The 25,019-nt window shown below is 37.3% G+C and overlaps 1 protein-coding gene across 1 annotated transcript; it reads right to left on the bottom strand.

Moving 5' to 3' along the window:
• Positions 1–4,224: 4,224 nt before the first annotated feature.
• On the bottom strand, positions 4,225–10,129 carry DNAJB4 (DnaJ (Hsp40) homolog, subfamily B, member 4). The gene is made up of 3 exons (XM_009706662.1): positions 9,754–10,129; positions 6,239–6,813; positions 4,225–4,618 (listed from the first exon to the last, which is right to left on the bottom strand). Exons 1-3 carry the CDS (start codon positions 9,962–9,964, stop codon positions 4,385–4,387), a joined length of 1,020 nt encoding a protein of 339 aa, XP_009704964.1. The 5' UTR covers positions 9,965–10,129; the 3' UTR covers positions 4,225–4,384.
• Between the last annotated feature and the right edge of the window lie 14,890 nt (positions 10,130–25,019).

The raw sequence follows: 25,019 nt of genomic DNA, 5'->3' as shown, positions 1-25,019 counted from the left end.
AGAATCTGTTACTTCCATAACAAAGTAAACGGGTTGGGACCCAAACCCACATCTATTCAACACACCACAAATAAGCTTCAACAAGTATTGATCACAGATAATACAAAAAAGGGTCAGTGTAAGAGTGTAATACTAATATTCTCATGACATCGGAAAGTCTGCTCTAGAGCAATCACAGAGTACCACCACATGGCAGAAAGGAGAAACGGTTGTAATGTAGCTTGCCCTACTCTTCCAATAGCTTCAGGTTATCCTAAAGTTTGATGTTGGGGAGATTAAAAAAGGTTCTTCAGAAGCAGAGGTTTTCATAGAATTGTTGAATGAATGCCTCAAAGTAACCAAATGACTTTTACTTTCTATGGCACCTAAGCAACTTTCAAGAGATCAAAATATCCTTCTCGTCCCAACTTCATGAATGTCCATTTTATTTCCATGTATTCAGTAGTTATATATAGTAGGTGACCAAGTATTTGCTGCCTCCTCCTAAGTAGCCTTTATTAAGTAATAAAATGTTTTTTAAAACATAGCTTTTAAGCACATTTTTTGATTAGGAAAAAAATATTTTTTGTGAATCCTGGATTAGATAGATATTAATGCTCCCTCATATTTTGAAGTGATTCCACACGCTATTTTCTGAAACACATACTTTGTTACCTCTCCATAAGAAAAATACAAGCATTTCATACCAGTCCTATAATTCTGTATTTTGAGCATGAAAACAGTTGGAAAAGTTTAGTTTGCTATACATATATATATACACCTCTAAATACACAAGATACTGCAATTCCTCAATTTAACACTACTCCTCTTACCTGAAGATGGTTACAAAAAATAGTTCCTAGTTGCTGTAACTTTGTCTTTTTTTTTTTTTTTAACAAGTTGGACTATGGTTACAAGATCCTAGATTACAAAATGCTCAATTCCATTAGCTTTTAAACTGACAAACAGGTATTTTAGGATGATATGCTTTTAAAGTTCTGTAGCTTATACCATCTGCCATCATAACAAAAGATAAAAGAACATTAAAAACCAACTTTACACTTTTTACTTAAAAACCACATAAGAAATGCAATATGGAACATACTGAAATGGGATTTTTTTGAACAAACAATATATAATGTTAACAATATGCATAAGCACTAAGCAGCAAATTTTTTCCCTTTGTGATACTGCTCCAGCAATTGTTTAGTTCCGTGTAGATTTAGGACTACAACTGACACTTTATGAAGAGATGTGCAGTTGAAAAGTTGACTCGAACAGTATCTCCCAGAAGTTTTACTCCTTTGAGTAACAGAAACGGGATTCTTCTTGTGCTCATTAAAAAGCTATTGTAAATTAAATCCCAACTTCCATATGATTTACTTTCCTGCAGAAAATCACATATATGAAGATAACACTGCTACTTCTCAAGCTACCTAACAGAGCAGGTAACTACTGCATTTCCACAGGCAAAAGGCTGACAGCAAATCTTACATATTTTTCTTGTGAAGAAAAAAACAAAACAAAACAACAACTTTGAAAGTGTTGTTAAAGCATTGTATTATGGTTTTAAGCTCAAATAATAAAGCATGCCTGCAAGGCATTTCTTTCACCAAAATCATGCTGCAATCAAGGGAACCAGCCCTATTACTGGATTATAAAACTAGACTATTACAGAGGGCTCTCCATTTCCCTATGCACCTTTTAATGCTAAGGACCAGTAACTCCTATTTGTATTCAAAAAATATTCAATTCAAGCATATGAAAGTTTATGGGCAGCTCCCTTCCCACTTTGTGTCTTAAGCATGCTTTCCTTTAGCTAGGACCCGGGCTTTTCCTTCTTCTCCATGGGAGTAAATTTCAGCCTTTGAAAATAATGAATACTTGAGATTAGCATGATCTTTAAATACCTGCACTAGTCAAATGATTTTACAGTGTTCTGTGTGCATCTTTCCACTCAGGCATAGACCTACTCCCTAGGAATTCAAGTTGTCAACATCAGTACCACTCATCTTTGGGCTAAGCCTCATTTGCAGAACACAGCCCACAGCACTGTCTAATGAAAAGTGCTAAGTCCAAATTCACAGAATTATTTAGCTTGGAAGGGACCTCTTGGGATCATGTAGTCCAACACCCCTGCTCAAGCATGGTCACCTAGAGCAGGCTGCCCAGGACCATGTCCAGTCAAGTTTTGATTATCTCCAGGGATGGTGACTCCTCAACCCCTCCGGGCAACCTGTTCCAGTGTTTGACCACCCTCAGCGTAAAAACGTGTTTCCTTGTGTTCAGATGGAATCCCCTGTGTTTTAACTTGTGTCTGCTGCCTTTTAGTCCTGTCACTGAGAGCTACTGAGAAGCGCCTGGCTCTCCCATCTTCATTCCCTCCCATCAAGTATTTATACGCAGTGATAAGATCCCCCCAAGCCTTTTCTACCCCAGACTGAAGAGCTCCAGCCCTCTCAGCGTCTCACACATGGCTGTGTGGTACACCTGCTCCAGTAAGTTTGTATCTTCCTTGCACTAGGGAGCCCAGAACTGGACACAGTACTCCAGATGTATCCTCATCAGTGCTGAGAGCAGAGAGGAAGGATCATCTCTCCTTCAGCCTGCTAGCAAAGCTTTGGCCTTTGCTGCCAAAAGGGTGCATTGCTGGCTCACGGTCAGTTTGTGGTCCACTAGGACCCCAGGATTTTCTCACCAAGCTGCTTTCCAGACAGTCAGCTCCCAGGGCATAGTAGTACCTTGGGTTACTCCTCAGGGAGCAAGGCTTTGCATTCCCCCTTGTTGAACTCTGAGAATCTTCTGTCCGGTTCTCCAGCCCATTGAGGTCCCTTTGAAAAGTGATATATTGTCTGGTGTTACCAGACCTTCCTCCCAGTTTTATATGATTCACAAACTTGCTGAGGATGCACTCCATCCCGTAATCCAGGCCATTAATGAAGATGCTGAATAGTATTGGCCCCAGTATTGAGCCATAGGGTGCACCGCTACTGACTTGCCTCCAACTGGACTTTGTGCCACTGATTACACCCCCCTGTGCCCACTCATTTGGCCAGTTTGTAACCCACTTCACTTTCCACTTATTTAACCTGTACTTTATCAGTCTGTGTACTAAATTCAAGGTAAACAACATGGACTGCTTTCCCATCATCCACAAAGCTAGTCACCTCATTGTAGAAGGCAATGAGGTTGGTCAAGCACGATTTCCCCTGTGTAAATCTATGCTGACTACTCCTGACCACCTTCTTGGCTTTTGTGTGTTTGGTAATGCTTTCCAGCAAAATTTTCTCCATCACCTTCCCAAGGACTGAGGTAAAGGTGACTGGCCTGTAGCTCCCCAAATCCTTCTTCTTGTTTTTCTTGAAGATAGGAGTGCTATTCGCTCTTTTCCAGTCTATTGGAACACCTACCAATCTCCCATGACCATTCAAGGATAATTAAGAGTGGCCTTGCAATGGCATTCGCCAGCTCCCTCAATACTTAGGGGTGCAACCTGTCAGGCTCACAGACTTCAAGTTTAAGCGCACCCTAACCTGGTCCTCCACTATCGAGGTTCCAGACTTCCCCTCTGGTCTCAGGTGTCTAGAATTCCTGAAGGCTTGTTCTACTGGCAGAAACATATGCAAAGAAGGCACCGAGTACCTCAGCCTTCTCCATGTCATTTGTCACCAGCTTCCCTGCCCCATTCAACAGCAGGCCCATCATTTGCTGTTTATGAACTTGTAGAATCCCTTCTTGCTGTTCCACCTGAAGGCTGAGGAACTATCCCATAGCAAATGGCTACTCTTGTTCCTCAAGCCACATGCCCTTTGCTAGACTCACAATGCCGTCCTCACACATTCTGGGGCAATAAAATGCTTTCATTCCACTGGGGGCAGTTCAGGAGTCCAAGCTGATTTTCCCAGCCTATGCTTTGTGCAGTGGAAGGCAACATACCAAAACGGTATCTTTCATGTTTTGCTCTTTAAAATATTTATACATTTGTGTATTTGTACTACTATCTCCAATTTCTGTATAAATGGGTAATGGTATAGATAGGGTAGGGATATAAGCAAGTACTTGGAGGCTCAAATACTGTATCAGAAATATGCACTGACTTTGTAAAAACCTACTACATTTTACATTAGGCAAAATAATGAATAAATTCTTCTGATCAGAAAGATGCAAAATAAAATGAGTGGTTTTCCCTGTAAATTTTACTGCAAAAGTCACCTGTATGACTTGTACTTAAGCCTTTTCTTCTCATGCAGCATTACAGTATTTCCCCCCACCCCCATCCCACAAAACAAAAAAAAACCCCATATATTCCACTAGTTGTTACAGATTGCACTTTTAAAGCACAGACTTGCCAGTCTTCTGCATTTCCAGTGTCCTATTTAAATTGTTGATTTACAGTGTCTTCATTTTATGAAACTGGAAGATTTCGCCTAAGTACTTCTTTTGATGCCGGAGAAATGTTATCTGGAAAAATTACTTCAAACTCTATAATTAAGTCTCCACGTTGGTCAGGATTTTTGGGAAATGGCAAACCATATCCTATAATTCTTCTTCTCATCCCAGGCTTTACAACTTCATTTACTGTCATGGGTATGGTTCTTCCTTCTATCGTTGGCACATTGATAGAGCTGCCACACAAAGCCTAAAGAAAGATTGTATCATGAGAAAAAGAAATTGGTCAGAACTTTATTTGTACCTACAACTGAATTTGGATTATTCAGGAAAGACTAGCATTCTAAACAGTATTTCCACTGTGCAACACTGAGATTGCAAAATTCAAATACATTGTTCCTCTCAAAAAGTCAAGGCTTCAGTTTGTCACTGAATATAATGGAATTTACCCATCTTACACAATGGCCACTGGGGGATAATTCAGCTCATATATCCTTCAAAGACTTTATCAAATAATAAGGTGGTTGAGCAGAGAGTGAACTCTTCACTCATACTTCTCTGGAGACGTCCAGCTGCTCTGCTTCCATTGGAAATTTAGAGTCTTGTTCCACTTTTTGTTTATTTACATTGCACAGGGGTTTACCCTAATACACTATCAACCTATAGTATATCAACTGCAGAACAACATTTAAGTGTCTATGAGCAGAGGCATATAAAATTTCACAGCCATCTTAGGTAAGGATTTGTGATGCTCAAAGAAAAGCAAACAATTATTTCAGTGCACCAAAATCAAAACATTACAGACCTTCTCCTGCTTTATTCAATAGTTTGTTCTCATTACTAGGATCTACGATAACATCGTGATTCCTCTAACTTCACCTGATTCAGCACACTTAGTCTATACTGGTAACTACCAATTTACATAACAATGCAATGAGTCCAAATAGGCTTTTATCTATGAAGGAACTGTATTACCCACATCAACATTAACTATTGTCTTTTCTCTCTCCCTCATCCTATTTTAGGTGCTTCACCTCACTTCAGATGTATTTTTAGTTCAGAATGCTTTAAGAAGGGAGCTTGCAATGTATGCAAAGAGTTTATAATGCAAACAAGAGTTTATTTCTTCACCTAATGCTAATTAAGAAGGAAAAAAATCACATCACACACACTCAGCTACATTATCTTTTAAACGATGACCTTTTCAAGGCTTCAGACCCTTAAGTAGTCTTTCTGATTTTTCATTTTGAAAGCCAATGTGTTCTGACTTGGAATGGAATTTTAAAAAGCTATACCATTTTTGTTGTTATATATAGCTGCTGTAACACCTGTTCACAATAATTTATCCTCATGAAATCAATCTCTATGTACTTTGAAATCACACTGAAATAACTTATGACATAAAAAGGCAGACTTAGAATTTGTTGGCAATGAAAATATTTAAGACATTCCTACTTTGTCCTACAGAAGAGGCAATCATATCACAGCAGTAAGCAGCATACTATATTGGATGTATTTGTTAATTGTATTTGTGTTTGTTACTTCAGACTAATATATATTTAGCTAGAAAGGTAAAGTATGAAGATTTAAGATATATCAGCCTTTACTCTAACCCTTCTACCCTCATGCTCTTCCACCTACAGCTTGAAACAATACTCCATTTTTATCAAAACAGCTATTGCTTCCAGTACAAGTAACTGTGCTCTGCAGCCACACACTGACTTTACAAGAGTGAGACTCTATTTAAAAACAAAAAACAAAAACCAACCTTTGCTGCTGCCATACAGCTTGCGCAGCATAGCCATTGTATCATATTGTAACAGGTTTAAATGCTTGTAAGTTCTACCAAAAGAGAAACTGAGAAACTTACCTCCCTCAAGCTGATCTTAACAGGATAGATAATATTTGATCCATCTCTCTTGAAGTGAGAGTGAGGTTTATCTTTAATAATAAAAACAATATCAGCTGGAATTGTGTTGGGTGTTTCATCACCTTCTTTTGGAAAAGTGATTTTGGTGCCTTCTTTCCATCCCCTTTTTATCTCAATAGTAAGAATTTTGTCCTCTGTTCGGACACTTCTACCATCTGGGTTAAGCCTTTTACGTGAAATCCTCATCCTTTTTGTGCAGCCATGATAAATCTCTTCCAATGACACTTTAAGTTCATGGATTACAGGGGGATCTTGTTTACGGCGTAACTGGCTACCAACTGTATTCCTTTCTCTTGGAAAACCATTCATACTAAAACTAGTGAAGGATCCAAACGGATCACCATCCACCTCCATGTCTTCAGTGTCTCTGCCACCAGGCATCCTCCTTCCAAAGAAGATCTCAAAAGGATTTGTTCCACCAAAGAAAGCTGCAAATGTAGCATGTGGATCGCCATGGAAGGAGTACCGGAAAGTACCACCCTGCCCATCAGGTCCTCCAGCTCCTCCTTTCAGACCTAAATAAGACAAATAAGCAGTTAAAAACAAAACGAATATTAGTATAAGTGTTCCTATTGTAGAGTGTAATGACATCAGAACTGATGAGTTGAAAAGGTCTTTGCAGTAGAGTGAAAAGTCTCTGTTTCAATGAGGACTCACCATCAGACTATGCAGTACCAAGCAGTAATTGAATAGCTTGAACAGCAACAGAGTTTCTGAAGCTCTAGAATGACTTCTACTTCAGAAGAACAAGTATTCACACCGCCAATTTTATTTCATATGGTTGAAGCCAGTTACTGAGAGAATTAGCATCTTAAAACAGAAGATAGGTCTGCTTGGTTTTATCTTTTCTTGTCCTGCAAAGTCTGTTGGGAGTTGCACCCCTCTTCAAGATGACTTCTGGGGAAAATTATGCAGTATCCTATGCAACATCTTCCACACTCTCCATAGCTCAGCTTTAACTCAGTGTTAAGTAGCTTTACCTCTGTTTTCCTGCAATTCAGTTTGAGTAAAAGGTAACATGACAATAGTCAAGCACCCATATATGCTTCCTCAATGTTCAATTTAGAATCCCAAACTTATCACAGCTTGTATTCCTATAATATAAAATAGGTAAGAAACCTGGGAACTCTTTTCATTGCAGCCACAAATAAAAATAGCTTTGAAGTTCCTACGACCCCTTTGGGTACAAAAATCTTATATATACTGTCACTACCTCTGTGCAAAATATCAGAATGTTCTCAAATAGCTTTGTTCTTTCTCTTCTATCTTCCACAAGGAGAGATCTACATCTCATTTCTTCCTCATAAGATTTCCCTTACAGTTCTCACTGGACAGTCCCTTGTACATCCTGCTCTCTCATTCAAAACCCAGCTAAAATAAATTTTCTTAAATGTCTCTTTCCCAATAGATGATCTCTATGTATTTCCGCATAACAGTTAGTGCTCTCCTGCACTGACCATTTCAGGATACCTCATCAAACTTTTAAGATGAAAGACAGTCTTAAGAAGAGATTTTTATTTCTAAACTTACAATGTTTGGTTGTTTTATTTTATTTTTTTCAATCTTACAGCAGCTCAGCACTACAGCTGCTATCCTACTTCCATAGCCATAAAAACGTGAAGGTTTACATTAATGAAGCATGCATTCCCTAAATCTGAAAGAGGGGTTTATTGGTGTGGGGTTTGTTTTTTTTTTTTTTACTCAGTGTTTTAGACCTCCTATGCATAAGCTTAATACTGGTATACTGGTTATCAATAGTAACCAAGTAAGACATTAGAATGAGAATGCTTTCCTCAATACCAGACCATATTAAAAGTACATGGCAACATGTAGTACATCCTTCTGTCACAGTATTTGTCAAACAACCAGATCAGTGGATTCAATCTGTGATAGTAGACAGACATCTCCTGGAATAGCTACCCAAAAGTTACTGAAGGTATATTCAAGTTCCTGGCTGTAGTAACACTGAGGTTTCCTCCTTCCTCCCACTCCAGCCCCTGCCTTTCCCTCATAACTACCAGTTGCATCTGAGAGTGAAACTAAAGAGCTTAGAGAGCAACTAAGGCATCAGGAGGTATTTCCAGATTTATCATTCTAAAAATTCATACTTTGGTTTAATATTATGTCCCAAATAAAGAGAAATCAACATTTTGAACCTCTGTCTTCAAGTATGCAATATTAGGATGCCAAAGGCTGCATTGCTTTATTTGCTTTACTTCAAGATCTTTGGTAGAAGTGGCTAAAATGGTATTTTGGGAAAGTAGGTAGGATGAGCTGCTGCACAAGAATCTAAAACACAAATGAATCCACAGAATAGGTTTATAATGATATAGAGAAAGGAGGCAGAGGGTGAGAAGGAAAAAGTGCAAGAAGGCAAAAGACCCAAGAGGCAACAAAGGCCTCTAGTATGTACATAAACACTTTTTTCCTAGAATGTTTCAGTAACAGCACAAAAGTGTTGAACAGATGCAATGCAACAAAAGACCAAAAAAACCTGCATCCTCTGTAGAAGCTGAAGGTTTTCTACATGAATTTATGAAGTTAACAATTGTATTAAGTCCTACAGATGACAGAGGACCAAATTTTATTATGCATTCATAAGAACGCACAATTTTCCCCAAAGTACTGCTATTTAAGCGTCTTCCTTCATATTAGTAAAAAACACGGCCCTGAGTGAATGGCAATGAGTGAGTGGGCCTACTTGTCACAACAGATGTAATTATTTCATGTGGAATCTCTGATACCACACATTTAAGGGAAGGGATGTTAATGACTTCCTCTGTTGCTCAATCATAAGACTGAAAGTCATGTTGGTCAAAAATAAAAAAAAGTCATCCTCTCCAGATAACCATTTTAGGATAAATATGACATTTCTGAGGCCTCATTCTCTTGGCATGTTATCACTGTTTACAATTAAAGCTAAAAAATTCTTCTGGTATTTCATGACATCAGCCAAATTCTTTCCTCTCCAGGCAAGAAGCCAAGGACAACTACAGACTGGATACCTGGGTTTCTGCTCAGAAGGACTACCCTGCCTAGATCAAGCAGAGTGCACTTTAGCAAAAATTTAAGAAAAGAATACATCTCTTTTCAACTGCACCTCAAAAAGTGCTATGGCAAGGGTAGACAGCAGTAAGAGATCCCAGAAAGCTATTTATGGGTCATACAAATTTTTTCACACAAATTTTTTCAATTCACTGTTCTTTGCCTGTCAAGTATTTGGGATTTTTATAAAAACATAAACACACATTAAAATAAGAAATTTAAGCTACACCAGCGTTAAAACTTTGCTATACATTTTACATTAAAAAACCTGATGAGTCAAATTTCCAAGCAGTACAAATACATTGCCTAAAAATCAACACATACCATGTTTTCATGCATCATATATGTTTATTTTGCTTCACTCAACATAATGAAAGTGACTGATCACAGCATAACAGAGATGTACATACCTTCCTCTCCAAACTGATCATAAATGTCTCTCTTTTTGGGATCACTCAGCACTTCGTAAGCTTCTGCAATTTCTTTGAATTTTTCCTCTGCGTGGGGAGATTTGTTCTTATCTGGATGCCATTTAAGCGCTTGTTTTCTGTAAGCCTTTTTGATATCCTCTTCAGAAGCCCCTTTTTCAATTCCCAGGATAGAATAATAATCCTTCCCCATCCTGAGTGTTGGAGGAATTCAGAGTTTCCTTACTATAAAGAAAGCACTGTCCAGTGTCTTAGCAATGTAGAGATGCTAGAGAAGGAACAAAAAAAAAAATCAAATTTGGAATTGAAACAAACAGAACTGTTACAAATCCACAAACTGTCCGATACATTAAAGAAATACTAGACAGCTTCTCTGTATTTCATTCCTTCCCCTGTTGCTCATTTATAAATAATTACACACACTGGACAAGACACAGCCCTCTGTAGAGTCCTCCCATCTACAGCATGTCTCTCCGCTCTTTCTAGAATGACAAATAACACAGGACGTCACTTCCCTGACTGCCCCAGCTGAACAGTCTGCACAGCTTTCACTCTCTCATACGCACGCATGCGCGCACACACACACAGAAAATACTGAACTTCTATTTCCTCCCTTCTGAAGCAACTAGAAAGTTTAAAAGTTTAAGAGTGTGATACAGTGCCTTTCACCACCAGGGCTGAATCCAGTCAGCTCTGAAGACGTAACTGCCCCAACAGAAACGCAGTAGCCCATATAAAGTAATGTAGTGTTTTACTTCAAAGTTTCTATAGAGACAGCTGTACATATAACTGTTTTCCAAATATATCGACATGGATTTGTACCCTTCCCAAAGGCTACAAAGTATTTTACACCCAAGTTAACTACAAAGCTTCAGAAAGTGTAACTTCATTTCTTCAAAAATAACATTAAGCCACCCTCAACCACAGTTGACTGCAGCCATGTACTAATTAAGCAGTAAGAATCTGAGCAAAAAATACCACTCAGTTTACCACAACTCAAGCCCCTTAATTAAAGCAGAACAAAACTGTTACCCCCCACCCCAGCCTCCTTCTACACAAGAGGCAGTATCAACACTATTATACAAATATGACAATATATCAAGCAAATAGCTTTCATCTGATGAGATGTTAATAACAGAAAAATACCTGGTTCCTCCACATTTGTTTTACAATACACAGCACAAATTTTACTATTGAAGTATTTCTCATACTTTGTAGATGGTATTGTATGAAGTTTCAGCCTGCAAGATTTCTTCTGGATCTTAGTTAAGAGCTACAGGTCAAGAAATTATCCCTACTTCTCAGCATGGCAATAAACTTCAAGACTGATTAGCATAGCATGAAAAATAACCCCTCTGTGGAACACAGTATTAAAACACACGAGTTGTGGTCCTATCTAGAAGTTACCTGTATGAAGACATTTCTAGGCTCAATTATGAAGTTACTTGTATGAAGACAATCGGGCTCAATTGCCTGCCTTCTAATGAAGAAAAAGTTTACGAAAGGCAGCATACAGCAGCCAAGGGACCATCAAACTCCAGTGGAGAACACTAACCTTCTGATTCAGGAAGCATTATATTTGAAGTTGTTTTCCAGAACCTGCTCTAACTTAAAAGCGGGCTGATCAAAAGAGACAGAAAAAAGAGACAGAAAATTTCTCCTTAACCAGAGAGCACTAGAAAAAAGATTTGGAACTTTTTTTTTTTTAAAAAAAAACATGTATCATCCCCCTACTCCTCACATCATATCTATCTGCAATAGAATTGACGAGATTTGCTTAACTTTTTTTCCTTTTTTTTTTTTACATTCCCCTTGGAAAAGAGGTGGGAAAGATGAAGACAGAATAAAGATGAGATTTCATCACAATATTTGAGAAAGCAAGAACTTTTGTGTATCTGTAGTTATTATTTCAAATGTAACAGAGGTCACAGAGTATTGAAAGAAGGAATCAGCTCCCCTTGCCACCAAATCTCTCAAGACTTACTTACATTTTTGAAACACTGGAATCCACAAGGTTACAGAATCAATTATCTTTACATCTGAAGGAGAAAGTTGTTGCTGAGCTTCACATGGAATAAAGCTAGTCTTTTACTAATTACCCTTTTCTTTTTATGTCTCCTTTAAAAGTGCTACTTTTGTTAATTTATGATTAGTATTTCAGTTAAATTCTTGTAGACCCATATACTAAATTCAGCATTTTCTCCACTATGCAGTTCTGAAAGCAGTATGTACAATAGCTTGAATTAAAACAGGACTTCAATTGATGTCGTGTAAGATACAATACCACTCCCCAAGAAGCTACTTTACTTACACATTTTAGTGGGCAGTTTTAATCTTACTGCGCTCAAGGAATGGTTGCAAATACGACCAATCACTACCCAAACCCAGCAGTTACAATACTCTGAACTACAACAGCAAACAAACTTCATCACTATTGACAGAATAAGATTCCGAGTGGTCTTAGAATCAGGTTTGGTTGGAAGGGACCCTAAAGATCATCTATTTCCAGCCCCCCTGCCGTGGGCAGGGACACCTTCCACTAGATCACATTGCTCAAAGCCCCATCCAACCTGGCCTTGAACACTTCCAGGGAGGGGGCATCCACAACTTCTCTGGGCAACCGGTTCCAATGCCTCACCACCCTCACGGTGAAGAATTTCTTCCTGGTATCTAATCTAAATCTTCCCTCTTTCAGTTTAAAGCCATTGCCCCTTGTCCTATCGCTACATGCCCTTGTAAAAAGTCCCACTCTAGCTTTCTTGTAGGTCCCCTTTAAGTACTGGAAGGCTGCTCTAAGGTCTCCCCAGAGCCACCTCTTCTCCAGGCTGAACAACCCCAACTCTCTCAGGCTGTCTTCATAGGAGAGGTGCTCCAGCCCTCCGATCATCTTAAATTCTGCAAAACTAGCAGTACAAGGAGCTGTTAGGCTCAGCTGTGCTTCCATGGGGTGGTCTGAGCAACCTCTGGTAGGGTCATAACTTATATCACTTGAAGTACTCCCACCAGTGAGTGTCCAAGAAGGACTCGATGATACTTGTGTCATTGTGTTGTCATATAATAGAACTGTCAGAACAGCAATAGCTCACAATAGTTTCAGGACTGGATTTTTAATTATGTTTTTCAAAACCTCTAGTCAATCTAAGTGGCAGAGGGCGCACACGCTAGTTAAAAAAACAAGGTATAAGAAATTCTCCTGTTTGAGAATGTTATATTAAATGCTTATCTCTCCTTTTAAATATCAAAAGAATACTCAAGAAGCTGCAATTAGCAAGGCTTAGCCCTACTCTCCTCCCTCTTCCCCCCCCCCGCCTTGTAAAACATGGTAATTAATTTCACAGGTTTCATTAAAAGGCCCAATAGTCAGGATTTCTTCTTAAATCAAAAGTTTCTTCCCCTCAAATGTCAAAACTTACAGAACAAATTCTGATAACAACACAAGTTACAGTGGGACTTTTTGCTGACAATCACAGTGAACAACTGTGTTCAGGCATCCTTTCTCTGCCTACAGAGGGGAACATGCTATTCTGGCATAAATGCCAAGTTATACCCTAAATAGGTAAGTTATTCCCTAAAAATGAAATTACTTAGGATTCTGAGCAAGATGTGCAGCAATGACTACATTACATCTACTTCCTGCCCTGTATGAGATCTTCATGTCAGAACGAATTTACAGTCTGGAATTTCATATCTTCTAAGAGTTGATGGGATAACTGGAGCATCTCCTTCCAGAAACCAAGTTCGTTCTTTTTTTCCATATTGAGATCTTCCTTTAGTCATATAATCAGAGACCTTTCAGAAATACAAGTAGGCTGCAGTTCCTCTCACATACTTATCATGTTCTTTAAACAAATTGTGATAGATCAAGAGATACGACTCTCTTAGAATTAATGAAAACTTATTAGCATTATTATTATTAAAAGACTAGCACGCACATGAATATCTAGTGATCATGCTAATAATCATTTGGGTATATCCAATCACACCAGCACTTCTTCAGACAGTGAAATCCATCTGGTAAGCGTGATAAGTTTTTACATCTTCCAATCTTCTAGTAATAGAGCAGTTTCAAGGACAGATAATAAATCACAGCTGCTAGATTTTTAGAACTCTGAATATCTATCTTTGCAATTCTTTATTGTTCATTTTGTCATTTTATCCCACATTCCTCTTCAGAGTTACTAACAAAAGAAAATAAATTAAAATCCTTCATATACTCTCCAGAACAAGGACTTCTGGCACTGCAGTCCCTTCAAATAAGCACAGATAAACAGAAAACAAAACTTTTTTAAAAAGAACTACACACTTTGTTTTACTGCTATAGTCCTATCTTCCCTGTTACCATATACACCTAGAAGTGGAAGTATTTAAAAAAAACTCTTCTAGACTGTGAAAAGATTCTGCTTCCAATATGTTTGAATAAGATTTTTATTTTTTGTTTAAATGCCTGAATAAGTGACACCTACAAAAAGATAAGGTCATCACCTAGGGTGTGACACATTAACTCATTTATGACATTATTTTGTTCTTTACAAGTTTCTGCATTTCTACCTTGAGGTCTTCCTCTGTTATAGTAGAACTTAGAAAAATCGCAAGGCATTTTGTCAGTAAGCCCATTTCCCAGAGTCCTTGCGTTTCAGCCGCCTCTTACTTCAGAGATTGACACCTGCATCCAAGTACCATGAGGCACCTGCACTGGATGCACACCTGCTCATGCACAGCTCTAACTGTGGCATACTGGGATGCATGCTCACCCTCTACTTAGACTTTTACCTTTTACTTAAAGGAGGGATGGTGGTTGCTGTGATTTGATTTGTTTAGAGAGTATTAACAGCACACAACCCAATAGATTCTCTGTAGCCAAGGCTGGCCTCAGCTGTGACAAGCCAGCAGTAGCGCATCCTGCAACTCACTCAAGCCTCCCAGAAGCAAGCCTCTGAACTATGTATCTATAAAATGAGTAAGGCCATAATCTAAGACTTTGATTAAGAGTCCTCCTGAATGAGTGATAAGCAACTTCTCAGGCATACAAATCCAGTAATGCACTTGGCTGTGATGCCATCTCAAAACCATAATAGATTAAAAAAAAAACACCATCAATTAGCTACCTGTTTTCCTCATTCTACAACACATTTCTCTGACTGATGTATCACACTATGACTCAATTAACCAACTATATCATCAGCTCTTTGTTTACAGTCTTCAAACACAACAGCTGCATTCCATTTCAGGCATATGGGAAAAAAAAAGTTTTTATCATAGTAATAAATGGTATCTATGAAGCTTTTGTTTACAGTCAATTCTGTGAAGCAATTTTCTGCCAAACTAGGCAGTCTCAGACATGTCTTCCTGTTCTTATAAGCTACTTTAGGGTACTCTTATTATGCACTGAGAAAGTTAGCAGCCTGTGTTTGTTCAGCTTTTCCTTACATCAGTGTTATTTCTTACAGCCCAAATTAAAAAAAAAAAAAAATACATGGGAATTTCAGTTCAAGCTTTTTAAAGTTGACTGGGAAAAAAAACTGGTGCATCTTCAACTCTAACAAATTACTAAAAAGCCAAATAGACCATTTATTAAAAAATTTCATTTATCCTCAAGAAGATTGAATAAAATTTTGAAGCCACACAGAATTTGGTAATATAAGCCCACTTATCTAGAGGTTTTTCTATGCTCTTTGATCAAAAATAAGAAAGTGACATTGACTTTCATAATACAAGATTTCCTTTTTTAATCTAAAAATGTTTATGAAATACACACTAGGAAGCTGAAAACTGTTGCTTCAACAGTTCACCTTCATTTCTGCGACTCAGTTGAGTACTCATATTCAGCATTCCACGTGAGTTAGTATTTCAGTGAAATAATTGTTGTTTTAAGTATCTTTTCCATTATTCGCTCTGAACAACCATAGTTTAATTCACATACATAGGGATAAGTGTGACATCATAAGTTTGGCAGAACACTGGGAGCACAGTCATGCCACTCCCAGGTCTTAGAATAGTTGAATATTAACTTTGAATTAGTTGCTGTCTTTAAAGAAGCCTTCATAAGAACAATTGAAATAAACTAAGGAAACATTCACAATAATAGTTACACTGAGCTCAAATCCTAGATTAATCATAAATTAGCACCAGTATAATGATATTTTAAGGAAAAGCTTCTAAGCAGAACAGTGTCATTATTCCCTGAAATATATGAAGTTGAATAAAAATGCTCATTATTTCCTTTAAATCAAGCCATTTCTTCTGCATTCCTCACCTGTTAAACCTCAGAAACAAAACTGAGAAAGACAGGACTAGATCACAGAAGTTAAAGAGCAAACAAAACCACAAAGGCAAATTCCAGACAGATCACAACTATAAATACACATGTGCACGTAAATGTCAAGGCAGAGGAGCCAAATCCCTTCCCAGAAAAAGCTTGTTCACAATTAAGTATCACAATATTCACAAACCCATATTGATTAATTGAATAAATTGACATTTGTCTACAATGGTTTGAAGAAAGCACATCCCTGCACAATAGTAAAATTTCCTGTAAGATCATCCATTATTTTCCCAGAGAAAAAAAAAAAATTGATAATGACTTTTCTCCCCACCGTCTTTACCTGTATGCAGTTGTTGACTGAGTTACGTTTATACTTTTGGCCTGTGAATAAGACCTTGTACATGCAAATCCCATTCATGAATTCATTAAATAGAGTTTCACTACAGAACTATTCAGTAGCTGGTCTCATATACATAAATAAATTTTAGAGTTTACAACAGAATCAACCAATAGTTGAAATTTTTTGGTATATATCTAACAGAAAATGTAAAGTGAAACCTGCAGAGCGTAACAGCTTGTTCTTATCAGTCAATGGCCCTAAAAGAGAAACTTCATTTAGTCATGTACTTCATAACCAAGTAAATACCCAAACTACCAAATTTTTATTTCAGTTCTTTGCAGAAACATGCTGCTACTGTGATGGAAGTAAAAAGTTCATTGTACATAAGGATTCTGGGGCTGATTTTACATCTAAATAAATAATCCTAAAAGAAAGTGAAATACCACATAAAAACTTTAAAACATTAATAGAATTATAAAGTTACAATAGATAGTGACATTAATTTGTTAAAGAGCATAATTGAGTAACTATGCATAGTTACTTTATATTTTCATATTGTATACAGTGTCTTTGAGACAGTATTTGTAAAAGATTCAAATTCTCTGAAGTATTTACCCATTTGTGGACTACATACATCATAATTTCTTTCCTGAGGCGCATGCAACAGTGCAATTTAATGCAATTCACTGACAATTGAAGCTTACATTAAAAAGACTTGTTGACTTTTGATTTCCTCACTGATTAAAGAGGAAGAAATGTAGTGGGATAGGTATAGTCATGCTTTACAAAAATATCTGGCATCCATTAGAGATATATCTAAGTCACTGGGAAACAGTACTTCATAGGGCAAATACCTACTACACCTTCTATATTTAAAAGTCGACAGTATTGTCCGGAAAGATCTCGTGGGATTATTTTTGGTTCAAGAAGAGATATTAAACAAAACCTCAGGATACAAAGTTATCCGAGACAGTTAAGTTCATTATATTTAAGTTATACCAGTCCTAGCATCAACAAAAATATTTTCTATTTTACATCAGCAGTATCTGCTTCAAAATAATGTTTATAATATTACTGGAATATACATGAAGTTACATTCCTTCCAACAGGCCAAAGGACACGTTTTTAAGGTCTGCTGTGGGAAAGCTTACTTTAAATATACATTCCACAGTCAACATGAATTTAGAGCTCAAGTGCAAATATTAAATCTCATATTAAAACACATACTGCTATCACCCGGAGATATACTGTTACCACTTCTGAACTTCCAAAAATATTTTTTTAAGCCTGTGATTCATGCAGCCTTCAATTTTATTTGGAAAATCTACACAAGACAGCAGGCACTGTTGGTAAATTTTATTAGTTTTATTTTTCTTGTTACATTTATAACAACAGACTAAAAGCTAGAAATGCTATGCACAACCGAAAATGTCCATCCTATTTTCACATTAAATATATAATAAACTGTAGTAAGTTTAAGTTACAGAGTTGGGTTCTTCTCTTCAGAAAATTATTATTCCCACTAAATATATTATGACCTACATAGAAGTACATACAATACTAGAAAAAAAGAAAAAAAAAAAGACTATGTCAAGTAGATTTTATATTAAACATGGTTACAACTATCTTCAAAAACATGACTAGGACAGTAGTAACACATGCACACTGATCCCTCACCACAACATAGCAAACTTGTATGTCATTAACATAAAGAATTGCTTTCTCATACCTGATTCCTGTCTACTAAGTCACAATCTCTGCTGCAGCTGAAGAACAAAAATACACTTGGAAGAATTTTCCAAATTTAACTTTCCACTGCTGAGAGGGAATGAACATCTTCTTGCAAGCAGACAATGTTCTTAGGACTCGCTATGATCTACTGCATTGATGAAAACGCAGCTAACTCCCCCTTACCTCACAGTGGTGTGATTAGCTACTTCAGTTAAGTATCAGACTGCACTTAGAAAAACAAAAGGAAACATCTGAAGTATTGCCACACAAAGCAACACACAAAGTACTTTCATCTACAGATCAAGGCTTCCCTCTTCTGAAAGAATACAGATTCCACAAGTGCTTTTCAATTCCTTACTTAGATTCTACGTCCATTTCAATTCCCACCCACATAAAATTCTGTAAAGGGGCTCTTCTTCAAAACAAGTTGATTGGTCAACCAGGAAAAATGCCAATCATGCCAAACATTTAACAGGTTTCCTCACATTACTGACTACGCCTATTTACCACACTCACTATCACAACATTGTTGCCATACATACTTTTATAAACATCTATGTGGAAAAGTGTACTGTGTTGGTAAGGAGAAATATCTTCTTGCTGCTGTTACCAAAAAAATCGAATTCCTATTTCTTTCCAAGAAAACGTTCTGTTTTGACAAGTTCTGCACAATTTACTATTAAGTTACCAGTTTGGGGCAAAGAAAGCAGAAAAATCTGACTACTAGATTCTACTAGTTCCTCCTTTCAATTTTACATATAATAAGCCTGGATTTTTGTCCTAACTACTTTTGCCTTTGACTGCTATCACTTAGGAATTTATTCATGACCCAAGGAATTTTGTCCTGAAACAGCCCCTATGCAAATGAAGAGTTAGATTTAACCACACATTTATCACACTGTACCAGTCAGGTTTCTTACTCCCATGCCACCAACCTTCTCATGTTGGTTATATAACAAGATATTAAATATGATGAACAGTTTAAGGCTTTGTAATTGTTCACTGTTTTCCTCCAACACTAATTACTATTTATTAGATTGCACTAAGTTTTATAGCCTTTCTGGTAATTGTTTTAAGACACAACATACTGCTGCAATACAAGTCTTTCAGATTCTCAAGTGCTAACATACTCAGACCCTGAATGTTTTCAATATTGTCACATAAGAGTATTTTATTAGTTACACATATGCTTTATACATATGCCACAGGCTTCCATGTTACACTGTTTTCTCAGCATGAACAGTGTACCACATAACAGAACAGATACTGTTTATAAAAGGTAAAAAAAGTAATGATTAATTCTGGTCAGTGTCAAAAAGGATACAAGATTCCTTAATAGCCAGGAAAAAAGGCAAATAAAGTGTTAGGAGGTACTAGGAAAGGAATAGAGAACAAAACAGAAAACATTATTATAGTATCATATGAACTGTACAGTACCAATTATACATCTACACCATAACACTGTGCAGTTCTGTTCCTCTCAACTCTCCAAAACCAAGTATAATTTTTTTTTAAAAAAAGCTCAGAGAAGAACTATAAAAGATGGTCAAAGATAGGCAAATGCTTTCACATGAGAAACAACTGAGGAGGCTTGAGCTCTTCAATCTGTAAAAAAGACAGAAAGAAGTCAGAGAGATCTACAAGGTCTACAAATGATGGTGAAAGGAGGAAGAGGCATTAACTGTTCATGGTCTACTTCCATCTAAGCCAGAGCCGCTACATGAAACTAGCCAAAGCCAGTTTCAACAATAAAATTAACAAGTTCCACAAGCAATAGAATTCCCTCCCAAAGGACACTGGAAACTCAAAAATGGTTTCAGTGTGATACTGAAAAGATACTATAGAAGAGATCCACTGCAAGTTTCTCAACCGAGAAGCCAGAGTGGTAATTCCCTGAGCTGCAAATATTTGGAAGCTAGGAAGGTGGAAAAGAGGACCAAGTGTTTGCTTTATTCTAACTTTCCCTGAAGCATCTAAGTATGGCCACTTTCGAACGCAAATTACTGGACTAAACAGACCGCTTAATGGACAACCAGTTCAGCATTCTCTAGATGAGCACCCTCATGAGATTCGTTAAAATCTCAATATAATGCAATGCAGCCACTTCCATGAAGAATGAACACTTTCTAACACAGAAGCTTAAAAGGTGAGCATTGGCACTATCTAATCTACCTCAGTGCCACACAGATGCTGTCCAAATGCACGGGTTCAGGCGAGTGCCAGAGGTCTGCTCCAACTAAGATATCAGAATAAAAGTGCTTGAGTACTCTTTATTCTAGCATGCTTCCTCGTCATATAACAGGAGTATTGTTTTGTGTATGTTTTCAAAAAAAACCATTCAACTAATTTATTAGTAGTGCCAAGGAGGGTCGGTGGGAGCTTTTTTGGTTTTTTGGGGTTGGTGTTTTGTTGGGGTTTTTTTTGTTTATTTCTTTTTTTTAATGTACCTCCACTAAAGGCATGTTACTTAAAACTGACTTGAAATTACAATCCAAGGTACCACTCGCAACCACACTGCCTCCTCTTTCTCTCCTGTCACACCTCCATCTGTTCCTACAAAACAAAGTATCAATTGCCTATAGGCTCTCAGACAATTCACCCGAAAAAAAAAAAAATTGAAAAGATGTCTAGACCTCTACCCTCATTTTCCTATCTGCAGATCTGTTTATTACACAAACCTTGGAAAACAAGCAATGAATATTAAGTATATGTGTATTGTTTTCCATCTAAGTGAAATAAAGGGTGCTGTTTACAATAAACAGACTTTTTTTAAAACAGGTATTTAGTAACACTTGTAAAGATGTTTCTAATATTCCTGTTTTCAGTAAAAGTGAAGCTTAATTCGACATTAGCATTCAATGGATTCAGCCCCACTCTTGCAGCACAGAAGGGGCAGAAATCTCCCTAAAAGTATAGACAGAATAACCAGCTCATACACTACTCCTTCTGCAGTCAGCACTCTCCACCCCACAGACCAGGGCCAGCTGGCACAAACCAAAGTAACATTTGCTCTGGGCTAGCTGAGACTGGACACAAAGCCAGCCAGCTCAGAGCCTGGGAACCGTGACTGGCTCCCTACCAGTTCTTCCACCAAATGAATCCTAGTGTAGGAGAACTGTGACCTAATAGTAGTGCTATGTACTGATTAACAGGAAAAGGACAATGGAAAAATAGTGCTGGTTCCCACAATAACCCTTGCTGACTTTCCTTCCAGAAATTGGAACGGAAGAAGATTTTTTAAAAGGCGTTTTAAATGCATTTATTTCAATACCCTACATAAAGTTAGTTATCACAACTACCTTATCACCCAGGAAACATTAGGATGTGCAGACTGTTTCATTTAATATCTATTTCAATGGAAGTAGCATACAATAGCTCATCTTTTAGCCTTTCACCTGTAGAAAAGGGAGGGTATCTGCCACCTATAACTATTTATTGTTGTTTACCTTAACTATGGTAGCAATTTCTTCATTCACAGCAAAGGAATCATAAGGGGTTTCTTCCACCAAACAATATAACAATCCGTTGCCTCAGCAAAGACGCAGCAGCAGAGAATTCAGGGCACCTGTAGAATAAGGATAGTCCTCACAAGTTAGCTCTTGCTAAAAATCTCTGGGAAGCTGGCACTGGCATGACTCAGATGTGACCTGATCTGAACCTGAAGTCTTTCCTTCCAATGATTCTCAGTCTATCACTAAGTATTTGGATTCATTCTATTTTAACAAAACAGCTCCAACACACTGCCAGTTCTGTAATTAAGGAACACACAGAAGTAACACCTACAAGTTATTTTTTCTTCTTGTAAAAGTATTGATTTTTTTTCTGATATAATTAAAAAGTTATCAGTAAACAGAACAGCAGAGAAAAAAAATCGAATAAACATGACACCAATGATAGTTATGGGTCACATATAAGAAGGGGAAGGGTGAACGGCAGGTGGAAGAGGCCTACACAATCCCTATCCACACTCTACTAGGTTGGTTTTTCTCCTGTAATAATGACAGAAATTAATACTTTCCAGTAGAAAATAAACTATTTTCTCGGTCTTGATGAAGAGAAGAACTGCAAAACAAACAAATCTACTTGGAAAAGCAACTCAGCTACATGGTATTGTTTTTAATTGCTGTTATACTCAAACAAGATGAAGGTTATTAATGCATTACCAAATAAGGAACTGCACACATTTTTGCTGTGGACATGTGATCATACTGTTCTTACATAAGCAAAGAGATGGTCACACTAGATGCTTTTTCCAGAACGTGCTCATCAAAATCCCACCCAGCTGCTCTGATTCACACAGCTAGTTTTACATGCAAGGCTGAAAACACACACGCTGAACTGTTGTATAAAGACAGGAATTTGAAAAGGAGATGTCAGAACAACTCTGTTTAACCCGAAAGGAGTACATAGGTCAGTAAGAATGTAATTCTGTTCACGTACAGAAGATAGAAATATAGGCAGCCCTAGTTATATTTATCAGAATCTGCTGCAATAGAAGTCAAAATAGTTGCTTGTTAGTCTTTCAAATGTTTCAACCACATCCCATAGCTCCAATTGGGTTTCTTAGTTGTTTTTTTCCCCCCTTAGCCAACCTAGAAGAGTCTGGGGAAAAGAAGATGGAAGCGGGGTGTTTAATAGACCTACTTTGCAGTTAATCTCTTAAATTATTCCTCTAGATTAAATGGTGCATGCCTAGCTAAGTGGTAAAGAAGGTACAACATGGAAATATGAACAATTAAGCAGAAAAATGTCTAGGTGTTCTAAAGCGATAATGTTTTAAAGCAATAGCAAATTCCAACATCTATTCTACTAACAGACTAGAGAAATTCTAGAGTTTCGTGAAAAGTTACCCTCAAACTCATAACAAAAGTTCAAACCGCATGGTAGCAAGTCCTAGAAAGACATTTCACTGTAGAAAGTGACATCTTTTCTTTTTAACCTTTCCTCCGGCCCTTCTGAAAAAATGTGGTACACAAACACCAGCGATGAATTAGAGGACACCTGCAAATAAAATTTATCATTTCCATGACTATTTAATGAAAATATTACACAGAATTAGTTCACTTATAGGATATAATCCTAACAGAACAATCTGTACAAAGGAAGTAAAAGATCTTCTCTTTATAAAAGATCTCCTCTTCATATTATCTGCAGAAAATACCAATCCATAGTGAAAAGATTTACAGGTGTATGGTTTTTTTGTTTAAGCTAAACTTACGGAACCTCCTGTTTTCTTGATCTTCACATCAAGTCGTATCACAACATCTACATCACTGATTTTTTTGAGTGGTATCTGGGATTAACCCAGCAACATTCATCCCTTTCCAAGTCTATGCAGCATTGTTATTGAGGGCTCATTTTTAAAAACAACCAGGCTTTTGATGATCACACCAAGATACTTTTAACCACCAATAGATACTGAAGGGGCAGTTAGACTACAGCTTTCTCTAAGATGCCTTTGGATATTGATTTATTAAAGAAAAAAATATCCTTAACACATTGACAAACCTCACTGCAAACATTTATTTTTCCCAAAACACGCATGTAACCCTTACAATAAAGTTTAAGAGGATTTGCAGTTTATATAAGCTTGTCATAATCATGGGTTTACAGACTGAAAAGATTAGTAATTTAGAGCTTCTAAACCATCTCTTCCATTTTTCCTTCCCCACTCTCAGAAGAGATTTACGTTTCTATGTTAGTTTTTTTGAATTGACACTATGATATATGTACAATTTGGTTAAAAATAAGGTGCTCTGACTCAAAAATTAACAAATACAATTGTTAGCTGTAATTAAACAGTATCAGAAAGAATACTGCTAAGGATCAGGCCAAAGTAATAGGGAAGTACACCAATCTCTTTAAAGTAATCAATTTTTCCCACTTCGAGATGAGAATTCTGAACATTACTGCCTTGATTCAACAAAATATGTATTTACACACTTATTAACAGGACTTGAACACACATTCTTCAGTGCTCTGCTGATAGAGGGATACAGTAGACACTTCCATCCTCTATAGCTACTATTGCATTAATTATTTGTTCTCCCTTTCAAAGTCCCTTAGTCCCATTTCTGCCTTTCTTAATCCCCATTCATATGTAACTTCCATGCTTAGCTCCATCAACCAATTTATTTCAAGCAAGGCCTTTCACACTTTTTCTCCCCCTTATTTTCCCCCATCTGGGAGGAGTTTTACAGATGTTGACAGCAAACAAATTCTCTGGGCTCTCAAAGCTTTCCTTCCCATGACATCCACACAAAAACATCCAAGTCCCTTGAACAAGTCCGATGCTGAAGACTGATGACCACGTTATCATGCTGACTAATATTATCCAGCTCCCTTTTTGAACCACATTCTTTCTATATGGTGATCCACACTGTCTCATTGCATATTTCAGTTCCATTTAAGGAAGAACTGCACATTCTCTGATTTATCTTTCTGTATTTGTGACGCACCTAATGCAATGGTGGCCTAATGCAATTTGATAGCCTTCTGTAACCTATTCAAAATTCTAGAGGTTAGGTCATATTAACCTTTTACTGCTCAACTGTCCTCAAGCCCAGAATCAAATCTGCTGGTAGACATCAGCAGAAATCTTGGGCCAAAGGCTCCTCCTTCCCTTTTAAGTTTTACTATCAAATTTCTTTTCAGGAGCTCCAACTCACTTCCAGCTTTAAATCAAATACATATAAAATTCACAAGAGTAAAACATGCAAGACCAGTGCTCTACAGAAACCACAATATTTACACAGCTTTTGTTCAAATACTTAATACAGTAAAACTTCTTTTGCTAAGAAAAGCAGCGTGACTAAATGTAAGCCAAAAACCCCAAAGATCTGGGGTTTTTTGAAACTTACTATGTAAAAGTTGGTACACAGGGGATGAGATACAGGCTTAGGGAGCAAGTTCACT

The sequence above is a fragment of the Cariama cristata genome, unplaced genomic scaffold, assembly GCF_000690535.1.
Source record: "Cariama cristata isolate BGI_N322 unplaced genomic scaffold, ASM69053v1 scaffold20728, whole genome shotgun sequence".
Lineage (NCBI taxonomy): Eukaryota > Metazoa > Chordata > Aves > Cariamiformes > Cariamidae > Cariama > Cariama cristata.
The sequence above is the reverse complement of the archived record's forward strand: the minus strand, read 5'-3'. Positions and strand labels throughout refer to the sequence as shown.